The sequence below is a fragment of the Leucoraja erinacea genome, chromosome 8 (assembly GCF_028641065.1).
Source record: "Leucoraja erinacea ecotype New England chromosome 8, Leri_hhj_1, whole genome shotgun sequence".
NCBI lineage: Eukaryota > Metazoa > Chordata > Chondrichthyes > Rajiformes > Rajidae > Leucoraja > Leucoraja erinaceus.
Window position 1 is genome coordinate 38,783,313 of NC_073384.1, and position 21,100 is coordinate 38,804,412.

General features: G+C 41.1%; 1 protein-coding gene across 1 annotated transcript in view; it reads right to left on the reverse strand.

Moving 5' to 3' along the window:
* The window catches only part of slc30a6 (solute carrier family 30 member 6), a 108,761-nt gene that overhangs the window by 44,854 nt on the left and 42,807 nt on the right, over positions 1–21,100 (reverse strand). Inside the window, exons 5-6 of the mRNA XM_055639538.1 lie at positions 8,923–8,965; positions 6,355–6,420 (exon numbers count right to left, since the gene is read on the reverse strand). Of these exons, the coding sequence (XP_055495513.1) occupies positions 6,355–6,420; positions 8,923–8,965 (109 nt within the window). The remainder of the gene's footprint in view (positions 1–6,354; positions 6,421–8,922; positions 8,966–21,100) is intronic.

Genomic DNA, 21,100 nt, shown 5'->3' on the forward strand with positions numbered 1-21,100 from the left:
AAGAATATATCTATCTCTACGTTAAAATTATCCACTGACTTGGCCTCTACAGCCTTCTTTGGCAAATAATTCCAGATTCACCACCCTCTGACTAGAGTCAGACTCGCTGACTAAAGAATTGTAAGTTAAAATGGCCCCTGTAAATTGCCCCTAATGTGTAAATTGGGATAACATAGAACTAGTGTGAATGGGTGGTCAATTGTTGGCATGAACTTGGTGGGCCGAAAGGCCCCTTTCCATGCTGTATCTCTAAAAAGAAAACTAATGTTTCCAGATTTCAATTACAGAATGTACACTCTTGACACTAGTTTTATGTTATCCCACTTTCGTATCCACTCCCTGCACCAGGGACAATTTACAGAGGCCAATTAATCCACAAACTTGCACACCTTGGAATTGGGGAGATAACCCACAACCTCACAGGGAAAATGTGCAAATTCAACAGAGATAGCACCCGAGGTCCAGGATCGAACCAGGGTCTCTGGCTGTGAGGCAGCAGCTCTACCTGCTGCACCACTGTCATTTTCAATATATTTTATCATATGTTACCCGAAAAGAAATTGATGAAACATTCAATATCGCACATTATACATTGTTAAATCTTGATGTTTTAAGGTGACCAAGAAAATATAACGAAAATGCATAAAATCTGTATTACTGCTGTTGCGATGACATCTTCAAGTTCTTTGGTGTAAATATCACTAATAATTTGTACTGGTCGTAACACATTGATTCTACACCCAAGATAACACAATAAATAATGCCTATACTTTCTCAGAAGATAAGGAAGTTCAGCATATCTCTTCAGCAATAATTCTTACCAATTTCCACAGATGCACCATAGAAATCAGCCTATATGGATGCAATACAGCTTGGTTCAGCAATTGCTCTGCCAAGACACCAAGAAATTGCATAGTTGTGAACGCAGCCAGTCCCCTTACACAGACCAGTCAACACCCCATCCATTTCATCTGCATTTCACACTCTCAGAAAAGCAGACGAGGGCCGCTCACAGCAAGGTCATTCCCTCATCCTTCCAGGCACAAGATGCAAAAGTTTCAAAGCACGACCATCAGATTCACAAAACTCCCCTCCCTTTTTATTTGTCTCATTATCAGAGACAGAAACATTTAAAACAATCAAAATATATTTAAATTGATAAAAAGATAAAGGACCTTTCTGTCCAGGGTCTTCTCTGTGGCCAGAGTGAGACCACATACAAACTGGAAGAATAGCACCACATATTCTGTTTGGCTAGCTTACATTCCAACTGTATGAAGATTGTGCTCTCCAATTTTAAGGAACTAAACAACTACACCCCCTCCCTTTCCCCCGTGTCACTAGAATGCACATCCATTTCTCCCACAATCCTGGTGCACCCCTCCCATTCTCCTTCCACCTATATCCCTACCTCTTCACATTTTGCACATCTTCTCTCCTGATTTCAGCCTTTTATCTTCTTCCATCTCTGGCCTTTGCCCACTCATCCCCTCCTTCTGTGTCCACGTATCACTTGGAAAACTTTGCTCCATTCTCCCATTCTCTTCCAGTTTTCTCACATCCTGGCAATCAGTTTGAAGAAGTTTCCCGATCCAAGAAATTTCACCTATCCAAGTTCTCCATAGATGCTGCCTGGACCGCAGATTATTCCAGCAATTTGTGTCTTATTTTATTAACCAGTATCTGGAGTTTTGTGTGCCTAAATGCATTTAAAACCCATTTAACTGATATGTTACTGTTTTAATTAAATAAAGAAAAATCCCCACTTTCTTTTTCAATCCAGATCAATGATGACCCCATTTGTTTGAATGGAGCTGTATTATATGATCCAACCAAAGTTGGTGTTAAGCAAAGGTTGCAGATATGCAGTGTATCTGGTTCTTCAGCTCCTCACCACCGAGCACCAAATCCAAAAGTGGAATGATGCACTGGTGCTTTGTCACATGCGTAACTGCACAGTGAAATTGTACATGTGGGTGCTGCCATGTTTTGCCGTCATTTACAAAGTCGGGTCCGACCCATGCGCTCGATCTACTGGAGCAGCTCCCAATCCAGGTAAGCCTCAGGCTCCTGCAGGGCCTTCCTTTCCCTCTTTCGGCCGGATTGGCCCACAAACTGACATCCCTCTCCTCACTCGCCCATGTTTGTGTCCTGGGGACGCCTCCTGCGGCTGACCTTGAAGGTGCTAGACGCAATACCCCGGTTCTCCCTCCCAACAGCCCTTTCTCCTCGTGTGTCCAACGTCTCCCGGTACTGTGGGATACCCAGAGGACCGTCTGGTCCTCTGGACAGGTTCACGGTTTCGCGGTCCACCGAGCCCTCGGGTAGGTTCCCCGCTCCGTGGTCTGCTAAGCTTTTGGGACATCCGGGTGGGCACCGCGCCTAGGGAAAGGCCTCTGCCGCGCGCCACCTCGGGAAGGCCTCAGTTACAGTGCACTGAGGGGCCAGGTACACTTCTTATCTGGATCCTCAGTGCCGAGTCCAGCTGTAGAGAGCGAGGTCAGGTGTGCTAACCTCAACCCATCAAGTGCATTCCCGATTTTCATGCTGCAATGTGCAGGAAGGGAAAGCAGGAAAGTAAAATAGGATAGACATAAGGAACTGCAGATGCAGGAATTTTGAGCAATAAACCACAAGGTGCTGGAGAATCTCAGCGGGTCAGGCAGCATCTGACCTGTTTAGTTACTCCAGCACTTTGTGTCTTTAACTCAAGCCATTGGCAGTTTAGACCATGAGACCACAGATATAAGAGCAGAATGAGGCCATTTGGCCCTACAATGCAACTCCCCCATTCAATCATGGCTGATCTATTTTTCCCTCTCAACCCCATCCTCCGGCTTCTCCCCATAACCTTTGACCCCTTACTGATTAAGAACCTATCAATCCCCAGTTCAAAAATACCCATGTTAAGGCCACCACCGCTGTCTGTGGCAATTAATTCCACAGATTTGCCACCCTCTGGCTAAGGAATCTACCACTGAACCACCAGCAAAATGAATAGAATGTTTTAAGCCATTAATTTTAAATGGGGAGAAAAGCTTTTGGCCCTCCCACCTAATGTACTGAAAGCAAAGTAAAATTACATAAAACCAATAGTTAATGAGAATGCAACTGTACTAATGCTTCTCTACACAGGGATTCCTTATGCAAGTGAAAGGGATGGTCATGTAAAACAAGCTATCAATCTCTAAAAACACGCCAATTTTTAAAACCATTTTCTTCCCACTACAGGCTTGTCTTTCAGTTAATACTCAATAGAACAAAAATATTTTTAGTTTATACAATGTTGTCTCCATGTTGTCTGGATAACAGAAGTTCAAGTACAGGAATGTGATCTTTTTTGATCTTTTTTGACATAATTTGCTTTTGTTAACAATAGGATTTTGGGATTATCCAGTAGAACACTGAAGCAAGTTGGTTCTTGCATTTAATCAGGGAGTTGCTAATATGGGCGTACATTGTTTAAGAATATATTTTTCAATTGCTTGGTAAACTGCAGACTGAAATTAAGCTGCTGCATTTTTTTTCTCATGGTAGTCAACTGAATTCTGCTCTGTATGGGAGATACAGAGGTGCAGCTGGTAGAGCTAGAGACCTGGGTTCGGTCCTCACCTCAGATACTATCTGCGTAGAGTTTGCATGTTCGGATCTGGAAGGTTTGGTTATAAGCAGAGACTGGATTGACTGAGTCCCTTTTTCTCCGTAGTGTAGGAGGCAGAGCGGAGACATTACAGATACATATTAAAATTATGAGCGAATAAATAAGGTGAGTAGACACAGTCTTTTTCCTAGGGTAGGGGAGTCTAAAAGTAGAGGTCTATGTTTAAGATGAGAGGGGAAAACTTTAAGAGGGTCAACTTTTTTATGCAGCGAGTGGAGTGTATTTGGAATGAGCTGCCACAGGAAGTGGCAGTTATTGGTAAAATTACAACTGAAAAGATACTTGAACAGGATCATGGATAGGAAAGGTTTGGAAGATATGAGCCAAGCAAAGGCAAATGCGATTAGCTTCTTTAGGCAACTTGCTCACATGGTTGAGTTGGGGGCTGAAGGGACTAATTCGGTATTATATAGCTCTATGACGCAGATCCTGTTGCCTCTACTCTTGGGCAGTGATTTCTAAATCCTGACCATTCTTTTAAAGAACATCGGTCTATCTTCCCTGGGAAGGACACAAAGTGCTGGAGTAGTGCTCCAGCAGGTCGGGCAGCATCCCTGGAGAACATGGATAGATGATGTTTCAGGTCGAGACCATTCTTCGGACTGTCTCCTTTGTGTCATTTTGTGTATTAACCAGCACCTGCAGTACTTTATTTCTCCATCTTCCTTGGGACTATTCTAATAAATCTTTACAGTACCCAAACCTGAACTCTCACATTCTTTCTAATAGCCATAAATTGATGCAAAGTTGTGACCTAACTATTTGATCAAGTTTGTATTTTGTTTGGTAGGGTGGTGAAGAAGCTGTTTGGCATGTTTGTCCTCTTCGGTTAATTTATTGAGTACAGGGACACCATGTTATAGTTTTTTTCAAACAATGGAAAGCCACATTGTTTGCATAGTTGTTTGGTTTTGTATTCAATGCCTCTTTTTATGCACTCCTGTATTCCATTTGCTTCATGATGACTCTCTAAGTGCCCTTCCACTCTGAGCTTACACACATGTACACCAGATACCTCAGCTCCTCTACACCCTTTTGAACGGAGCCATTTGCTTGATACTATCTCTTCTTAGTCTTTCTGTCAAAGTGTACGCCATTCTGTATGTTGAATTTTATCTACCACCCATCTGCCCATTCAGCCAGTCTATGGCTTCTCAGTAGTCCAAATAATAACCATTGCTACGGCACTCTTTTCTATAATTAACCAACTTTCTTTCCATGCTGCCAGCAAACCTTTAATTCCATAGGAACTAATTTTTCTAACTTGACTTCTGTAAGGGAACTTATTAAACAGCTTCTAAAGATCCACATAGATGATGTCTATTCAGTCCCTTCCACAATCTGCTTTCTTACCTCATCAAAAAAATTAATTAAGTCAATCAAAATCAATTTGTCTTCAACAAATCTGTTCTGGCTCCACTTTATCAACTTATATTTTCCTAAGTACTTACTTTCTTTTAAACAGAGTAGGGGAATTGAGAACCAGAGGGAATCGGTTTAAGATGAGAAGGGAAAGATTTAATAGGAACCCAAGGGGCAACTTTTTCCACAATTAGGTGGGTATATGGAATGAGCTGCGAGAGGAAGTAGTCAAGTCAGGTACTATAACAATATTTAAAAAACATTTGGACAGGCACATAGATAAGAAATGTTTAGAAGGATGCGGGCCAAACGTGGGCAGGGGGTACTCGTGTAGATGGGGCATCTTGGTAAGCATGGGCAAGTTGAGTTGAAGGGCCTGTTTCCATGTTGTGTGACTATGACTAGAACTTACTACTTACCAAATTTCTACGGAACATTTCCTTGCAATTGGTATTAAACTAACCCCTCTGTAGTTGCCTGGCATGTCCTTACATACCTTTTTAAACATCAATATTAATGTTGCCCTTTTTTCAGTGCTCCAGGGCTTCCTCTTTATTTTGGGAGAATTAGAAGATTATGGTAAACTGTTTTGCAACCCCATGTCTCTGAACAATCTGGGATGCTTCCTATCCAGAGTTGTCGACCACATATGGAAGGTGTTTGATTTCTCCATTTCTTGCCAACAGTGAACCACCCTACCCAGTAAAAAGGTAAAGTGTCAGGTAAGCAAGAGCCAGAGAGATGAAATCCTAACACCCATGATAGGTTCCATTAACGAGCTAGGCTGCCAATCATTTATCAATATTAAGCTGATCAGTATCCTTGCCAAGATGAACTATTACATTGGTAAGTCTGGTATATAGTTGAGTGACTAATATAATGGCAGTGCAAGAGTGTGGGACCAGAACCAATATGTTACCATACAGCACAAAAACAGGCCATTCAGCACAATTTGTCCATGCTGACCAAGATGCCCAACCGATTTGCCCCCATTTTGCTTGTAAACCTCTTCTATCTTCATGCTTTTTCTTTGTAAAACAGAACATCTTTCCAGAGCACATCTTTCTGTCTAGGGGTGCAGCACTCAGATAAGAGACTCAGCAAACCCCGGGCCGTGAAATACAAGTGCCTGGCCTGTAAAATTTACATTTGTGGATGTCTGTAAAATGCTGCTATAAAAAGGTTAAGTGCTCTGCTTTTAATAAAATGAATAAATAGTTAAATACCCCATTTACAACTCCTATATCATATACAGAAACAAAATACACGTTCCATATTCACCATAACTATAAAATTTAAAGGTATTAATGAAACACAGAACATACACTTACCCAAAGGAATATCCTGAACTAGGTTTTTTCAAAGTCACCCAGAAACTTATCAAGCAAGTCACTAAACTGGGAAATTAACAGATAAAAGTCAAAAAGATGAACTAAAAATTGAGCCAAGCAAAGCCAACAATATTCATGTCCCTCAGTTTAAAGATTGCATTTTACAGGTACATGTCTACCATATGTTTTATAAAGTCTGCTCATCAGTTTGGGTTTTTGTCAAAAATAGCCCCACAAAGTGCTGGAGTAACTCAGTGGGTGAAACAGCATCTCTGGAGAACATGGATAGGTGACATTTCGGGCTGGGACCCTTCTTCAGACTGAAGGTTCCCTATGAACAACACCTATCCATGTTCCCCAGAGATGCTGCCTGACCCACTGAGTTACTGCAGCACTGTGTATCGTTATTTGTAAGCCAGCATCTGCAGTTCATTGTTTTGAACTTGGAAGTTGGTTTAGATTTATTTGTGTAATGCTGGAAATAATAAACTCAATGGCACCATTAATACAGTGTTGCCCATTAATCTGGTACTCTTGGTTAATTAGTACACAACAAGAACACACTTTCCCCTGTTCATCATAAGCATTTTGCAGATCAGTGAACCATTTTTAAAAAGCAAACTAACCAGAGAGTTTTGCGTTGCAAAAAAAACAAAAGTAACAAAATCCAGAAGGTAGAAAAATTCTATTTTGCTAAAAATATGCCACTCTCAATTTTGATTAAATTGATGTTGTCACAAATATGGTCATTTGATCTATTCTCTTTCACAAAAGGGCAGCAAGTGCCTGGTTAAAAAACAGCAAAGGCTTGGAAATCATAAAATGACCCTTCTGAAATATCAATCTATATTTCTCTGCCAAATACTTACTGACCTTCAGTGCACGTGTCATATTTCAACATTTCTACTCTATTTTGTTTAGTGGATGGGGTTAGGTTAATATTCACTCATCTAACTCCAATAAATGGAATCATCAAAGGGATGTTTTGAACATATTATTATGGGAATTCTCACGCTGAATTCTCTTTCAAGAATTATAGATGCAGGCCTACTTTCCTGCAACTGGTGGTCCGGCACCTCCTTTAATCCGGTCAAAATTATGAGAAGCACTTGAAATCGCCCCAAAAATGTTGTGACTAGGGTGAGGAGGCTGATCTCAACCTCATCGGGACTTCCGTGCCGATCAGTGGGTCATATTTGGCCCCTGCGGCTGGGGCTATGGAACTCTAGCATGGCCCGCGTCGACAGATCCGTTCCCACAGACGACTTCCAAGACCGACTTTGCGGGTCGGTATCTCAGCACCTCGACAGACGGTTCTGTTACCGTTGGACTCATCTCATAGGCCGAGACCTCTGTTGGTCCGGAAAAATGGATAACCCAGAAAGGCAAGGGTGCTGGAAAATCGGTGGTGGACTGTATAGAACAAACCTTGATTTATGTCAATTTTCCCAGAAACAAAATGCACATTCCGTAAAAATAAATTTAATGTTACCAGGCAGAACTGCAAAATCCACAACAAAAGTTGCCAAAGTGCAGCAGGCCAGACAAAAAATAAGTCCCAAAATAGTGCTCGGGTTCATGAAGCTCTAAAAGGAATACAGCCAAGTTCTAGGACATCAAAGGTTGACACAAAATGCTGGAGTAACTCAGCATCTCTGGAGAGAAGGATATTTTGGGTCGAGACCTTTCTTCAGACTGATGTCAGGTGAGTGGGCAGGACAGAGATAGAATGTAGTCGGAAAGAGTAAGACTGGTGGGAGAACTGGGAAGGGGGATGGGATGGAGAGAAAGGGAAAGCAAGGGCTATTTGAAGTTATTATCTAGAAGGACATTGCTGAGAAAGGGTGGCTAGGCACAAAAACATGAAACGGATGCCTTGTAACTCACATTTAACTGATCACCTGTCAAAAATCTGATATAAGGTGACAAATAGTTCCAAATATACTTTACTGCAGATATTTGAACAAATTGGAGAAACTGTGGAAAATTTGAAAATATCCTGTAGCATTATCAGAAATAATGTTTTAGCTTAAAAACCGTTCACCTGACTGGCCTGATGAAATCCTGCACCCTGAAACGTTGATTCTTGTTTCTGTCCCCACCTACGTTGTTCGAAATGCTGAATATTCCACTGTTCTTATATATTTTTTTGATTTCTAGGATCTGCATTGTTTAGTTTAGTTTAGAGATACAGCGTGGCAACATACGGTTTGGCCCACCGAGTCCACGCCGACCAGCAATCACCCGTACACAAGCTCTATCCTACACGCACATAAGGACAATTTACAGAAGTCAATTAACCTACAAACCTGCACATCTTTGGAGTGTGGGAGTAAACCAGAGGACCATGCCCATGTGGTCACAGGGAGAACGTGGAAACTCCATACAGACTGCCCCCGTAGACAGAATCAAACCTGATTCTCTGGTGCTGTAAGGCAGCAACTCTACCGCTGCACACGTGCCGCCATAAATGAAAATTTTATTTAGCAAAAATAAAATTTCACATATTAATTAATTTTTAGTCCCATCAAGCACATGCATTTAGAAGATTATAACTAAATGATTTACCTGAAAAGATCAAAGATAGTAAGGTACGTATAGGCAGTCAAAGCTGTGGAGAAAAACAAGGAGAAAAAAAATTAAAGCAGCATCGTCATTTTATCTGACACATTTCTCTCCCTATCCATTAGAAATAAATGATATTTGTCAGGCTAATGTAAACACTCGCAAAATATGCTGTAATATGCTGTCGTTTGCTGATTTACTGTGCAGTGTGAATGTAAATTTACCACTAAAAATGCCAATTCTCCTCAACTTTTTCAGCACTTCAAAAAAACGTTTATCCGAGACACAAATAGTGTTGCAATTTGGTAGATCTGCTGTCTCATGGCGCAAGAGACCCGGGTTCGATCCTGACCTCAGCGGCTGTCTGTGTGAAGTTTGTATGTTCTCCCTTTGCCCGCATGGGTTTCCTCCGGGTGCTCCGGTTTCCAACGATATCCCAAAGGCGCACGGTTTGTAGTTTAATTGGCCTCTGAAAATTGCCCCAAGTTAGATGCGAAAGTGAGATAATATAGAACTAATGTGAATGGCTGATCGATGGTCAATGTGGATTCGGTGGGCCAAAGGGCCTGTTTCCATGCTGTATCATTTAATGAACTGATACATCATCAGACCATCTAGCAGCATAAGGTCCTTTACCATTTTCTAAAAGTCAAAATGGCTCCTCAGTTCAAAATATAATTGACAGATACTATATTGCTGCATTAAATCTTTCTGTTAAACTTGTTGTTCACAGTCAGTAATGTGGCTCCGTTTTATATTTGGACGATTCAGTCAGACAACGTCCCATATTGATGTGAATGTGCTCTCTTTATCATGATGGGTGGCATTAGTGTTACTGGAACTGCAGTTCATAATCATTGTCCATATTAATCTATTTCACTTCAGAAATAATCTTGAACTAGGTCCACATTACCACAGTTTGCAAAGGGAAATTAAAGGTGAAAGTATTATTAAACTGGAAAACCTTGTGATCTCATCATGAACAGCATAGGAAGTCCTGTGACTGTCCTTTGTACAACAAAACGGACATGAACCCATGTATTAGGTTTCAGACTGATCGTGATTACTCTGTTTTTGACATAGTCTGCAAGGTTGGCTAATCCAAGGATTTGTACACTGCCTTTCAGTGAAATTTCCTGAGAGTTCCGTTAACCTCTTCTAAACATCATGCCTGAAGCAGTCAGTACTTTCTGCCAGCTCAAGATTATGCTAACCAGTTACAAAGAGGATCTAGATTCATCCAACACATTTTTCAATGGGGCACCAATGTAATGAATTTTAAAAAAAGGGTGGATTTTAGCAAACTACTTTTAGTGCTTTTCCTCCCCAAATGCACTGTCAGTCAAAAGGATACGGTGGGGGTGGGAGTCAAAACAGAAAATAGTAAATTAGAACATTTGGAAGCAGGTCTGACCAGCATATTCTGTTTAAAGTTCCAGAAGGCATTTGACACGTGCCACGTAAAAGACTGGTGCACAATATAAGAGAGCATGGTATTGGGTGAAGTGTGTTAACATGGATTTAAGATTGGTTAACGCATAATGAAGAGTTAGATAAAGAGATCTTTATCAGGCTGGAAGGAATGTATGCAGTGGTGCGCTCCCAAGATTCGGTGCTTGCCCCAAGTGGTGTGCCCCAAGAATGGCGAATGTCACCGAGGATTCTTTACCCTGAATGTTTGTGAAGGACAGATCATTGGAGGCTTTTAAAAATGAGGTAGATACATTTTTGAAAGAGAAGAATTCAGGGCTGTAGAGAACTAGCACAGCAGAGGAATTGAGGCCTTGGGCAGATCCACCACGATATACTGAATGATGTTCATAAGCGATAGGAGCAGAATTAGACCATTCGGTCAATCAAGTTTACTCTGCCATTTAATCATGGCTGATCTATTTTTCCCTCACAACCCCATTCTCCTGCCTTCTCCCCATAACCACAGACACCCATACTAATCAAGAATCTATCAATCTATGCCTTAAAAATATCCATTGACGGCCTCCACAGCCTTCTGTGGCAATGAATTCCACAGACTCACCACCCTTTGACTAAAGAAATTCCTCCTCATCTCCTTCCTAAACGTACACCCGTTTATTCTGAGGCTATGGCCTCTGGTCCTAGACTTTTCCACTAGTGGACACATCCTCTCCACATCCACTCTATCCAAGCCTTTCATTATTTGGTAAGTTTCAATGAGGTTGCCCCCTCATCCTTCTAAACTCCAACGCATACAGGTCCAGTGCCATCAAACGTTCATCATATGTTAACCAACTTATTCTTGATATCATTCTTATAAACCTCCTCTTGACCATCTCCAGCACCAGCACATCCTTCCTCAGATATGTATCCAAAATTGCTCACAATACTCCAAATGTCTGATGGAGCAAGCTTGATGGTCAAATGACCTACTCCTGTTCTTGCTTTATGTTCTTATCTAAACATTTTCTTAACTCCACCTGAAGGATACTGCAACATCATTGTCCATCATCATATTAACAGTTGAATACCATAGTGCGTGTAGCAGCAAAGGGTACTTTATAATGTTTTGTTTGCTCGTCACCTTAAATCTCTATTCTCCAGTTACCAACCAAGAAACCAGTTTCTCGATCAAAACCATTCACTGTTTTAATAACTTCTTTCAGTACTTCTTTTAAATTTCAAATATAGGCACCTAGTTTGCAGCTCAGGTTTAAACTACGATCAGAACTGGGTTAAAAGAGAAGACAGAAGATTGGCAACGTTCTACACTGTTCAGAGGACAACTAGTTATAAGCACTCATCCAAATAAAACAAAAATCCAACTTTTAGAAATTCTCCACATTAAGTTGTAGGAAACAAGGAACTGCAGATGCAAAAAAGGCACAAAGTACTGGAGCAACTCAGCAGGTCAGGCAGCATCTCTGGAGAACATGGAGAAGTGACATTTAGAAGGGTCCCGACCCGAAACATCACTTATCCATGTTCTCCAGAGATGTTGCCTGACCTGCTAAATTTCTCCAACATTTTGTGCCTATCTTTGGTGTAAATCAGCATCTGCAGTTCCTTCCTTCACATTTCATACAGCAGGTCAGACAGCGTTGCTCCCGCACTTTGTTCCTTTTTGTGTAAAAAGGATCTGCAGTTTCTTAATTCTACACTGTACTTTTCTATGTTCCATGATTTTCAATTGGGTGGGTGAGGGAAAATTCTAAATCCTGAGTTACTTTGTAGTCATCATGAGAGGATAGGATATTCTTATTACTTTTACACCTTTCAGCATAGAGTTAAGCAGAAGGTATCAGATTAATTTCTAAATTAATGACTGTACCTTTGCAGTATTAGTAATTGCAATAATCATCCTGATGGCTGTTCTCCAAGTTAGATACATTAAATCAAGCCTTGAACAACCAAGTCAATGAATACAGGCAGGTCCAAGACACATAGCTGCAGTAAGAGGAGCCCTGATGTGCACAGCTAATCCTTCAGTCAGTACAACAAACATTATACAGTAACAGAGATCATCCTGAAATATGGAGCTAATATTTAAACATGCTGACAGCCATGCAGAAATAGCCTGCTGCTATGTGTAGTATACATAAGCCATGGAGCAGATTATGAGCCTTGTAACAGAACATTTTATTATAAATGACCAGGAATATTGAATAAATGCTACACTGAAAGAGCTAGATTTAATTCAATATGCTCAGATGACAATATAGAATAACCACTGTAAAACAGGCATGAGGTATTCAAATGGATGGAAGTGATATGCACTGTAGGGAGTCAAATAGCATATATTATGACAGAAAAGTGAAAGTGGCTTTGATAAGAGCAACCAAGCTTGTCTTATCGAGGGTGACATTGAAGTGTACCGTCGAGGTTTGGACACTCGTAAAACTTGAATTCTGTGTTTATGTAATTTTTTACAAATCAAAATGTTAATGTAAGTGCTCTGATTTTGAATTTATTTGCCAAGGGCGCAACAAGACCAAGAATAGTTGATTTTCCATGACATTACAATATAGTTTAACTATTATAGAGGAAAGACACAAAATGCTGGAGTAACTCAGCAGGTCAGGCAGCATCCCTGGAGAACATGGATAGGTAACTTTTGGGGCGAGACCCTTCTTCAGACCGTAATTATTACAGAAACAGCTCTGTATGTCTTTGATTGCATTTGTTGTCTTGCCACCAAAACTACTTTTGTACATACATATTAATATAAACTAAATAGATTTTCTCAGTGTGGTTAGCTTTTGGAACATTTGAATAATACAGACCTTTCCAGAGTATCGATATCATGCTTATGTAGACCAATGTCTTGTTAAATTGAAAAAAGAATACAAACAGGGCTCATGAGATTTAAAGAACAAAAATGGTATAAAAGCCCAATGCTGGACAATCTCGTAACATGAATCGCGGTTTAGTAGAGTAAAGGGCCTGTCCCATTTACATGTCCTTGGCACGCAAATTACGTGACCTCGTGGTCGCGTTGAGGCGCACGGGCGTCGTATGGCCGCGCGGGGCTGGTCCCAATGAGAAGCGCGGAGGGGTATGTAGTTGTGCACGACAGCGTGCGGGACTCCGAAATGATTGTAGCGAACAAAATCTTCGCACACCAACGGCCTGTCGCGGAACTGACGGCCAAAGAGGGACAGGCCCAAGACCCTGGCGCGACGCAATGTCACGTCTCACCTTCAACAGCAGCAGAAGCAGGTAAACGATCGCCGAACTCGGCCTGGGACTCATGGCCGTTGCGGTCCGGATCCGCCCCCACTTTTACTCCCAGAGCGGGGCCAAGAAAATTGAACATAGACACAAAATGCTGGAGTAACTCAGCGGGACCTACAGCATCTCTGAAGAGATGACGTTTCGGGTCAAGACCCTTCTTTCAGACTGAAGAAGAGTCTCGACACGAAACATCACCCATTCCTTCTCTCCAGAGATGCTGCCGGTCCTGCTGAGTTACTCCGGCATTTTGTGTCCATCTTCAAATGACGTCACGCGCTCCAGATGGCTGTGCGGATGCATTAAGTCGCCGCGCGACATTCGCGGGCGCGTAATTAGCGTGCCAAGGACACGTTAGTGGGACAGGGGCTTAAGGGTTTAATAAGATCATCCCTAGTTTTGTGTTACTTGTACTACTAATTAAGATAAACAGTGGAAGCCTCACATGCTCACGGAAAGCATCTCACCTCAAAACCATTTTGTAACCATTAAAAACTATTAAACAACTGATTGCTGTTGCCAATGCACATTCTTTAGAACCACATTACTACTTCCTAAGTTAACAGGTTCTTACAATTATGAAGTGCAATCATTTTTAAATACTTTGGTAATCAACTATCTGTGAAGAACATTTTATAGGAGTCCAGCATCAATAATGTTGTATTGTCTTATGTCCCCAAATGGAACAATGAAATTCTTACTCACAGCACAGAGCAGGTATGAAAACATAGTACTTCGTAGATACCATAATAAACAAGAAATTCAATAAATAAAATAAAATATAGTGCAAAAACAAAATCAAAGTCCGAAGTTCCGATTACAACTTTGTCAGCTGTGTGCCTCAAAAAACTCGATCACACAACCTGCCATGTATAAATCATTCCTTCTTTCCAGAGATCCTGCCTGTTCTGCTGAGTTGCTCCAGCATTTTGTGTCTATGTAGTCATGTTGACTGTCCACAATTAACACATTCTCTTCCAAAATAATATATACTTCAAACTTGCTGTTGGTCTACTTCAAATAGGAATTACATCCAAAGCTTCATGTTCATAAGTTCTATGAGCATATTTAGACCATTCAGCCCATCAAGACTACTCCACCATTCAATCATGACTGATCTATCTTTCTATTTCAACCCAATTCTCCTGCCTGCACCCCTTAACTCTTACTAATCAAGAATCTGTCTTAAAAATAATATCTGCCTTAAAAATATCCAGATTTGGCCTCCACAACCATCTGTGGTAAAGAATTCCACAGGCCAGAATTCCACCCTCTGACTAAAGAAATTCATCCACATCTCCTTGCTAAAGGTACGTTAGTTTATTCTGAGGCTTTGGCCTCTGGTCCTAGACTCTCCCACTAGTGGAAACGTCCTCTTCACATTCACTCCATCGAGGCCTTACACTAAATTAAAAAAGATGAAAGGATTGAAGAAGTATATTCCTAGAATATCTTCCTGTCAGGGGAATTTTGAAGATGAACTGGATTTACTTTTGAGATGCCAATACTTTCAGATGGGGGGTATTCTTAAAAATCATTCAAGAGGGCTTTCTGAAGCAGTATGTTGTGTGTCTGGGCTGAGGAGGGAGCTGTGCTTGAACATCATTTAAGGAATAAGGCCAGGGAAGTGATTGGTGCTGCAAAGGAATATTTTGGGAATAGTGATCTTAGTTTGGAAAGCTTCAAGGTAATCATGGAAAAAGATAACATTTGCCCTGATTTGGGCCCCAAGCTGAGGGTGGAAGGTGGATTTTAGGCACAATTTGGAGCAGATGTTAGAGGGGGAAATAACAATTGAGAATGAGGGGCATTTAAAAGAGATGCTGTAAGAATTCAGTCAGCGCATCTCTGTAAGATTAGACATTTTTAGTTTACATGTCAATCACAGAGTAAACAGTTTATACAAAAAACAAGTGCAACACAGCTAAATGGTACAGGATTGTGGCGAAAAATCTGAGTTAAATCTGAGTTACTCTGATATTCTGCAGCACTTCTATACCACGAAAAAGTAAGAGCTAGAAATATTGGAGCCCGAGGTACCACAGCCATACCCAACAGCAGGTCTGGCTCACTGCCATGGAACCGGCAACTCGCCCGGAGAGTCAAGCTCACCCCAAGGTCATCGGAACAGCGGGTCTCTATGCAGACCGGAACGACAGAGTGGGCCGCTGGAGGCCCTGCCGCAGCCTGGGGCTCAGTTGGATCGGATGCCGATCCAGAAAGCCAAGCACGTGGACTGGACACAGCCTGCAGCTGCACTGAGCGGTGGAACACTTAACAACTGGGATTTGAAATTGGTGCTGAATCGGGCGACTCTGTATACTGTTTAGGTGTACTACTGCTATACACTTATCTAAGATGTATCTAAGTGCTTTTGGATAGTGATATCTGTACTGAAATGTATACAAAAATGAATTTCACTGTACTTCGATACATGTGACAAATAAAGTAACGTTGAACCATTGAACATTGGAAACATAGAAACATAGAAAATAGGTGCAGGAGTAGGCCATTCAGCCCTTCGAGCCTGCACCGCCATTCAATATGATCATGGCTGATTGGAGCACATTAATCCCGAGAATCTAATGGGCTCTATCCCTGGATGCTACAGGAAACTAGGCTGTGGAATGTTGGGGGTCTAATGGAGGATTTTACATCTATGTTGGCCACAGACAGGGTACCAAAAGACTGGAGGATAGCTAATGATATATGCTTGTTCAGAAAAGGCAGCAGGAATAAGCCTGGAAATAACATTTGGATAATTTTGCATCCACCATGTTAACAGCACAACACATGAATTCCATATCTGAAATATCTAGCACAAGAAGAGCTAATGTTAAAGCAGATCTGATGCAATGGGAAAAATCATGTGCAAACACCAGCGATTGAGAAAACCTGATAAAATTTCACAACTTTCTGGCTCCATTAAAGCACTCTGATACCCATACTGTAGCACACAGTTGTCTGAGAACAGCATCACATCTGCAGGATAAGGTCAGCTGTGTATGTTTACAAAAGTGGCCAATCAAGATAAAAGAAACAAGAACAATAAAGGTAAATTAATCCATCTTTGTGTTTTAATTTTTAATGGAGACTGCATAACACAAGACAAACATTCATATACTCCACTCTCTCATTTTATTTGAGCCATTTTATTTCTTGCTCTGGGGACAGATCCATTTCCTAAATAATTGCAGGCCTGCTACCTAGGGATCAGCAATGTTAAAGGCGCTGCCCTTTCCCATCCATCTATGCTACATTTAGCCCATTCCCCTGGCACAGCAGCAACAGAGCCAATAGAATGGTGTAGAAACGTTCGATTTCCAATACCGAAATCTTAGCCAGTTTTCAGACTTGGAGAAGAGATTTGCAAACTACAGCATTCTGCTGTCATTGCTTCATGAAACACATATCGACCACTCAGTGTCGGATGTCGTAAAATGCTCTGCATTAAAAGAGAATTCTTCAATAAGTAAACTAAAAGCTTTATTGACTGAAAACAAGAATCCACTCGGTACATTCTGAAAAGAAATTTAAGACTTTAAAAGGAAGCTTTGCGTCAATTCGTCCCTGCAAAACGGCCATTAGTGGCTGTGGATTCAGGTTGATAAAGGCAGCCGTCTCCTACCAGTCACTAAGACAATGTTCCCACTTTAGCCAACTCCAGACATCCAGATGGATCGAGCTGTCATAACATTACAGCAGATACTGTCAGCGAGGCTGCACAGATTTCATACCTCATCTGAGATTTCCATTTGCAGCTTCGTGGCACAGCCAGCAAGTTAAGTTTGTTTACTACGTTCTGCCAGACTGGGTTTGAAGGTTAATGCAGAAAATTTAGTACATCTGCACAGAAATATTTTTAAATGTATTACTTGACCTCCCAAGATACCGCTCATATATAAAGTTTATTTAAAATATGTCTCTTGTAATCATCTCTTTGGTGGTGTTCATTCCGCAACTGTTTATTTACAGTATTTATTGTGCACACTCTTATTATCTTTTTCCTGTTATTATCTTTGTTATTAACCATTGCTTCTGCTTTGCTTCCACTTTTGGTAAGAAAATGTAAGGGGCATCACACTCAGAAAACAACCTGAATTAAACACAGCGGGTCAGGTAGCATCTGTGAAGGGAATGGATTGTGACATTTCAGACTGAAGAAGGGTCCCTATCCGAAACATGGACTATTCATTCCCTCCACAGACACTGCCTGACCCGCTGAGCTATTCCAACACTCTGTGGAGGGAATGGATAGACAAGGTGTCTATCTGAGGAGGGAATGGATAGATAATGTTTCGGATCCGAATCCTTCTTCAGTCTGAAGAAGAGGCCCGACCCGAAACATTGTCTATCAACTCCCTTTACCCCCTTACGCAGCCTGACCACTGAGTTATTCCAGCACTTTGTGTTTTGCTCAAGATTTCAACATCTGTGGTTCCTTGTGACTCCAAACGACCTGAACTTCTAATTTTCGTTTCATTTTTACAATGGACAAATTACGAAGTCTACAGCTCACACGATAAAGATGGAAAACACGCATTAGCAGCAGCTAGTGAACTATTCATGGGTTAAAGGGTGCCTGAATCTACAGCCATGCTAAGAAGATGCAATGCTTACTCGGAAGCAGGCAGGGAAGGCATCTGAATTTACAGATCAACTAAAATGGCATAGATATGCAGAGTGCAATACAAGGATGCACACAAACAAGGAGTGGTGCTGAGCTTCAACACTCACGTCGATGGGAACAATCAATAAATAGCATTTTCTGAGTCTCTCACAAAATGGTGTTATTTGAAACCAGGCAAAGAGACACCAAGTTTCAGCAAAGGCAAGGAGGACAGTTTAGATTTTTTCCCTATATATAACATCTATCTCCAAATAATCTATTAACAGATGGGTGTGCACAGTATGCCAAAAGTTCATATCTGTTAACTAAGAGTACAGATGCATCTTTGCCATGTCCAATCTGAATTCAACAAAGACTGATGGAACAATGCCCTCCTCGCCATTGGACACAATAATACAAAGTATGTTGGACACAATGGAGAACTATGTACAATATGGCACTAAATTGGAACAGTGTGAGAAAAGGTTTTATGGCAAACCGTAATGTTGGGAAGCTCTGAATTGATTCAAAGAGTACATATGCTTTACAGCATGTGAGGCCACATTTGAAGTATTGAGTTCAGTGCTATAGGAATTATGTTGTTATGCAGGAAAAAGTGCAGAAAAGATATAGGAGGACTTGAGGGCCTGAGCTATAAGGAGGGATGATGCAGGCTCGGACTTTATTCCTTAGAGCACAGGAGGATGAGGGATGATCTTATGGAGGTGTATAAGGTCATGAGGGGAATAGATAGGGCAAATGCACAGAATATTTTACCTAGAGTAGGGAAATCGAGAACCAGAAGACTTGGGCTTAAAATGTGAGGAGAAAGATTTAATAGAGGGGCAACTTTTCACACAGGGGATGGTGGGTATATGAAATGAGGAAGATATTGTAACATTTAAAAAACATTTGTACAGGTACATGAATAGGAAAGGTTTAGAGGGGTATTGGTCAAACATGGGCATGTGGGACAAGTGTCCTTGGGGCATCTTGGTCAGTGTGGGCAAGTAGGGTCGGGCCAAAGGGTCTTTTTCCATGCTGTATGACTCTATTGCTATACCCTTAATCTGATCTTCACAAAAACCAGATATAGTGTTCTGAAACGATCAGCAACCTTGAATCAGGCTTCTTCAATGTTGAAGTTTGTTGAAAACAAAACAAACATTGATCCGTTGAGCCCTATTCACAAGTTAGAAGTAAAATATAGTCAATGCAGGAAATCTGAAAGGGGAACAGAGAATTCTAGAAGCAAGCAAATCAGATAGCATCTCCGGAAAACCTGCAGATCGATGACCTTGTATCATTTTCTGATCATGGGAAAAGATCAGCAACCCAAAATGCTGAGCTATATCGTGCCACAGTGACACGCATTGAGGCCTCTGGTGTTGTTTAGAGTATTTTCTGTAAAATGAGCTCATGCCATGGCCTGCTGGAAGTGTAAACTGATAACAACAAGGCAAAGGTGAATCTCCACTCTTAGTTTTCAATAGGATCATCAGAGCACCTCCTTAATCAATGAGAGCTGATGATTAAGAAAGAAACAGGAATGATGAACAGTCAAATTAGCTACAAAATGAGAAATAGAAGAGTAGAGATTGAATTATGAGAGAAAAGAGAAATAGAAAAGGAAAACTGGAAAAAATACTTTAAATTTCTCAACAGACATTGCAACTTGCTTGGAAACAATTTAAATCCAAGAGTCAGTCTGAAGAAGGGTTTTGGCCTGAAACGTTGCCTATTTCCTTCGCTTCATAGATGCTGCTGCACCCGCTGAGTTTCTCCAGCACTTTTGTCTACCTTTGATTTTACAGCATCTGCAGTTCCTTCTTGGACATTAAATTCAAGAGTCTATTTATCAATAGATCTACACAAAATAAATGGAAAAGGAAAATTGATTAATTAGCTCTGGCAATTCACAATCCACGGCTCAACCTGGTAAACTTGTTGGTGAATGTGTACACTTAGGGATGCTACATTAACATATTATGATTCCAGCAAGAGTTAACAATTAACTTTATCTGTCTGAAGAAGGGACCCGACCCAAAATGTCACCCATCCATGGTCTCCAGAGATGTTGCCTGACCCGCTAAGTTACTCCAGCACTTTGTGTCTTGTTTTTCTGAACGTTATTTCTTTCTTAGATATTATCTGACATGCTGGAATTGTTTGTTTTGATTTCCAAGTGTGGAATGTCTGGATTCAGGGCCAATGAATGGGAAATATATAACGGGAAAGGATTGCACAAGATTACTGACAAAAGACTTGTAGAAAGCACAGAAAGTTTTAAGCTTTCAAGTAGATGGCGCATATTAATCTTGAATCTGTGGAATTCATTGCCACAGATGGCTGTGGAAGCCAAGTCATCAGGTATTTATAAAGTGGAGATTGATAGACTCTTGATTAGTAAGGGTGTCAAGAGTTATGGAGGGAAGGCAGGAGAATGGAGTGGAAAGGGAAAGATAGATCAGCCATGATTGAATAGTGGAGTAGACTCAACGGGCTGAATGGCTTAATTTTGCGCCTGTGACTTATAAACATGATTTTCATTTTGGAAGGATTATGGAAGGTGCATCACTCATCCAGCTGGTCCAACACTAGTCCTCACAGGCAGCTTCTCCACACTCAGCCACAAGCAGAAGCTCACACCAGTTTCCCAGCACAGCCACGGGCAAACGCAGAGGGGGTAGGAGAGCGTGCCGCGTTCATAGCATAGAAGACTATCATTAATTTAAATAAATTTGAACCTTGAACCGTAACACATCTCTCTACATGTTTTGCTCCAATGTTCCATTTTAGCATTAATTCTATTCGCAATCGAATTTCTGGGAGCAAACTTTGCTCTGTGAGATGCCGCTGTATTAATAT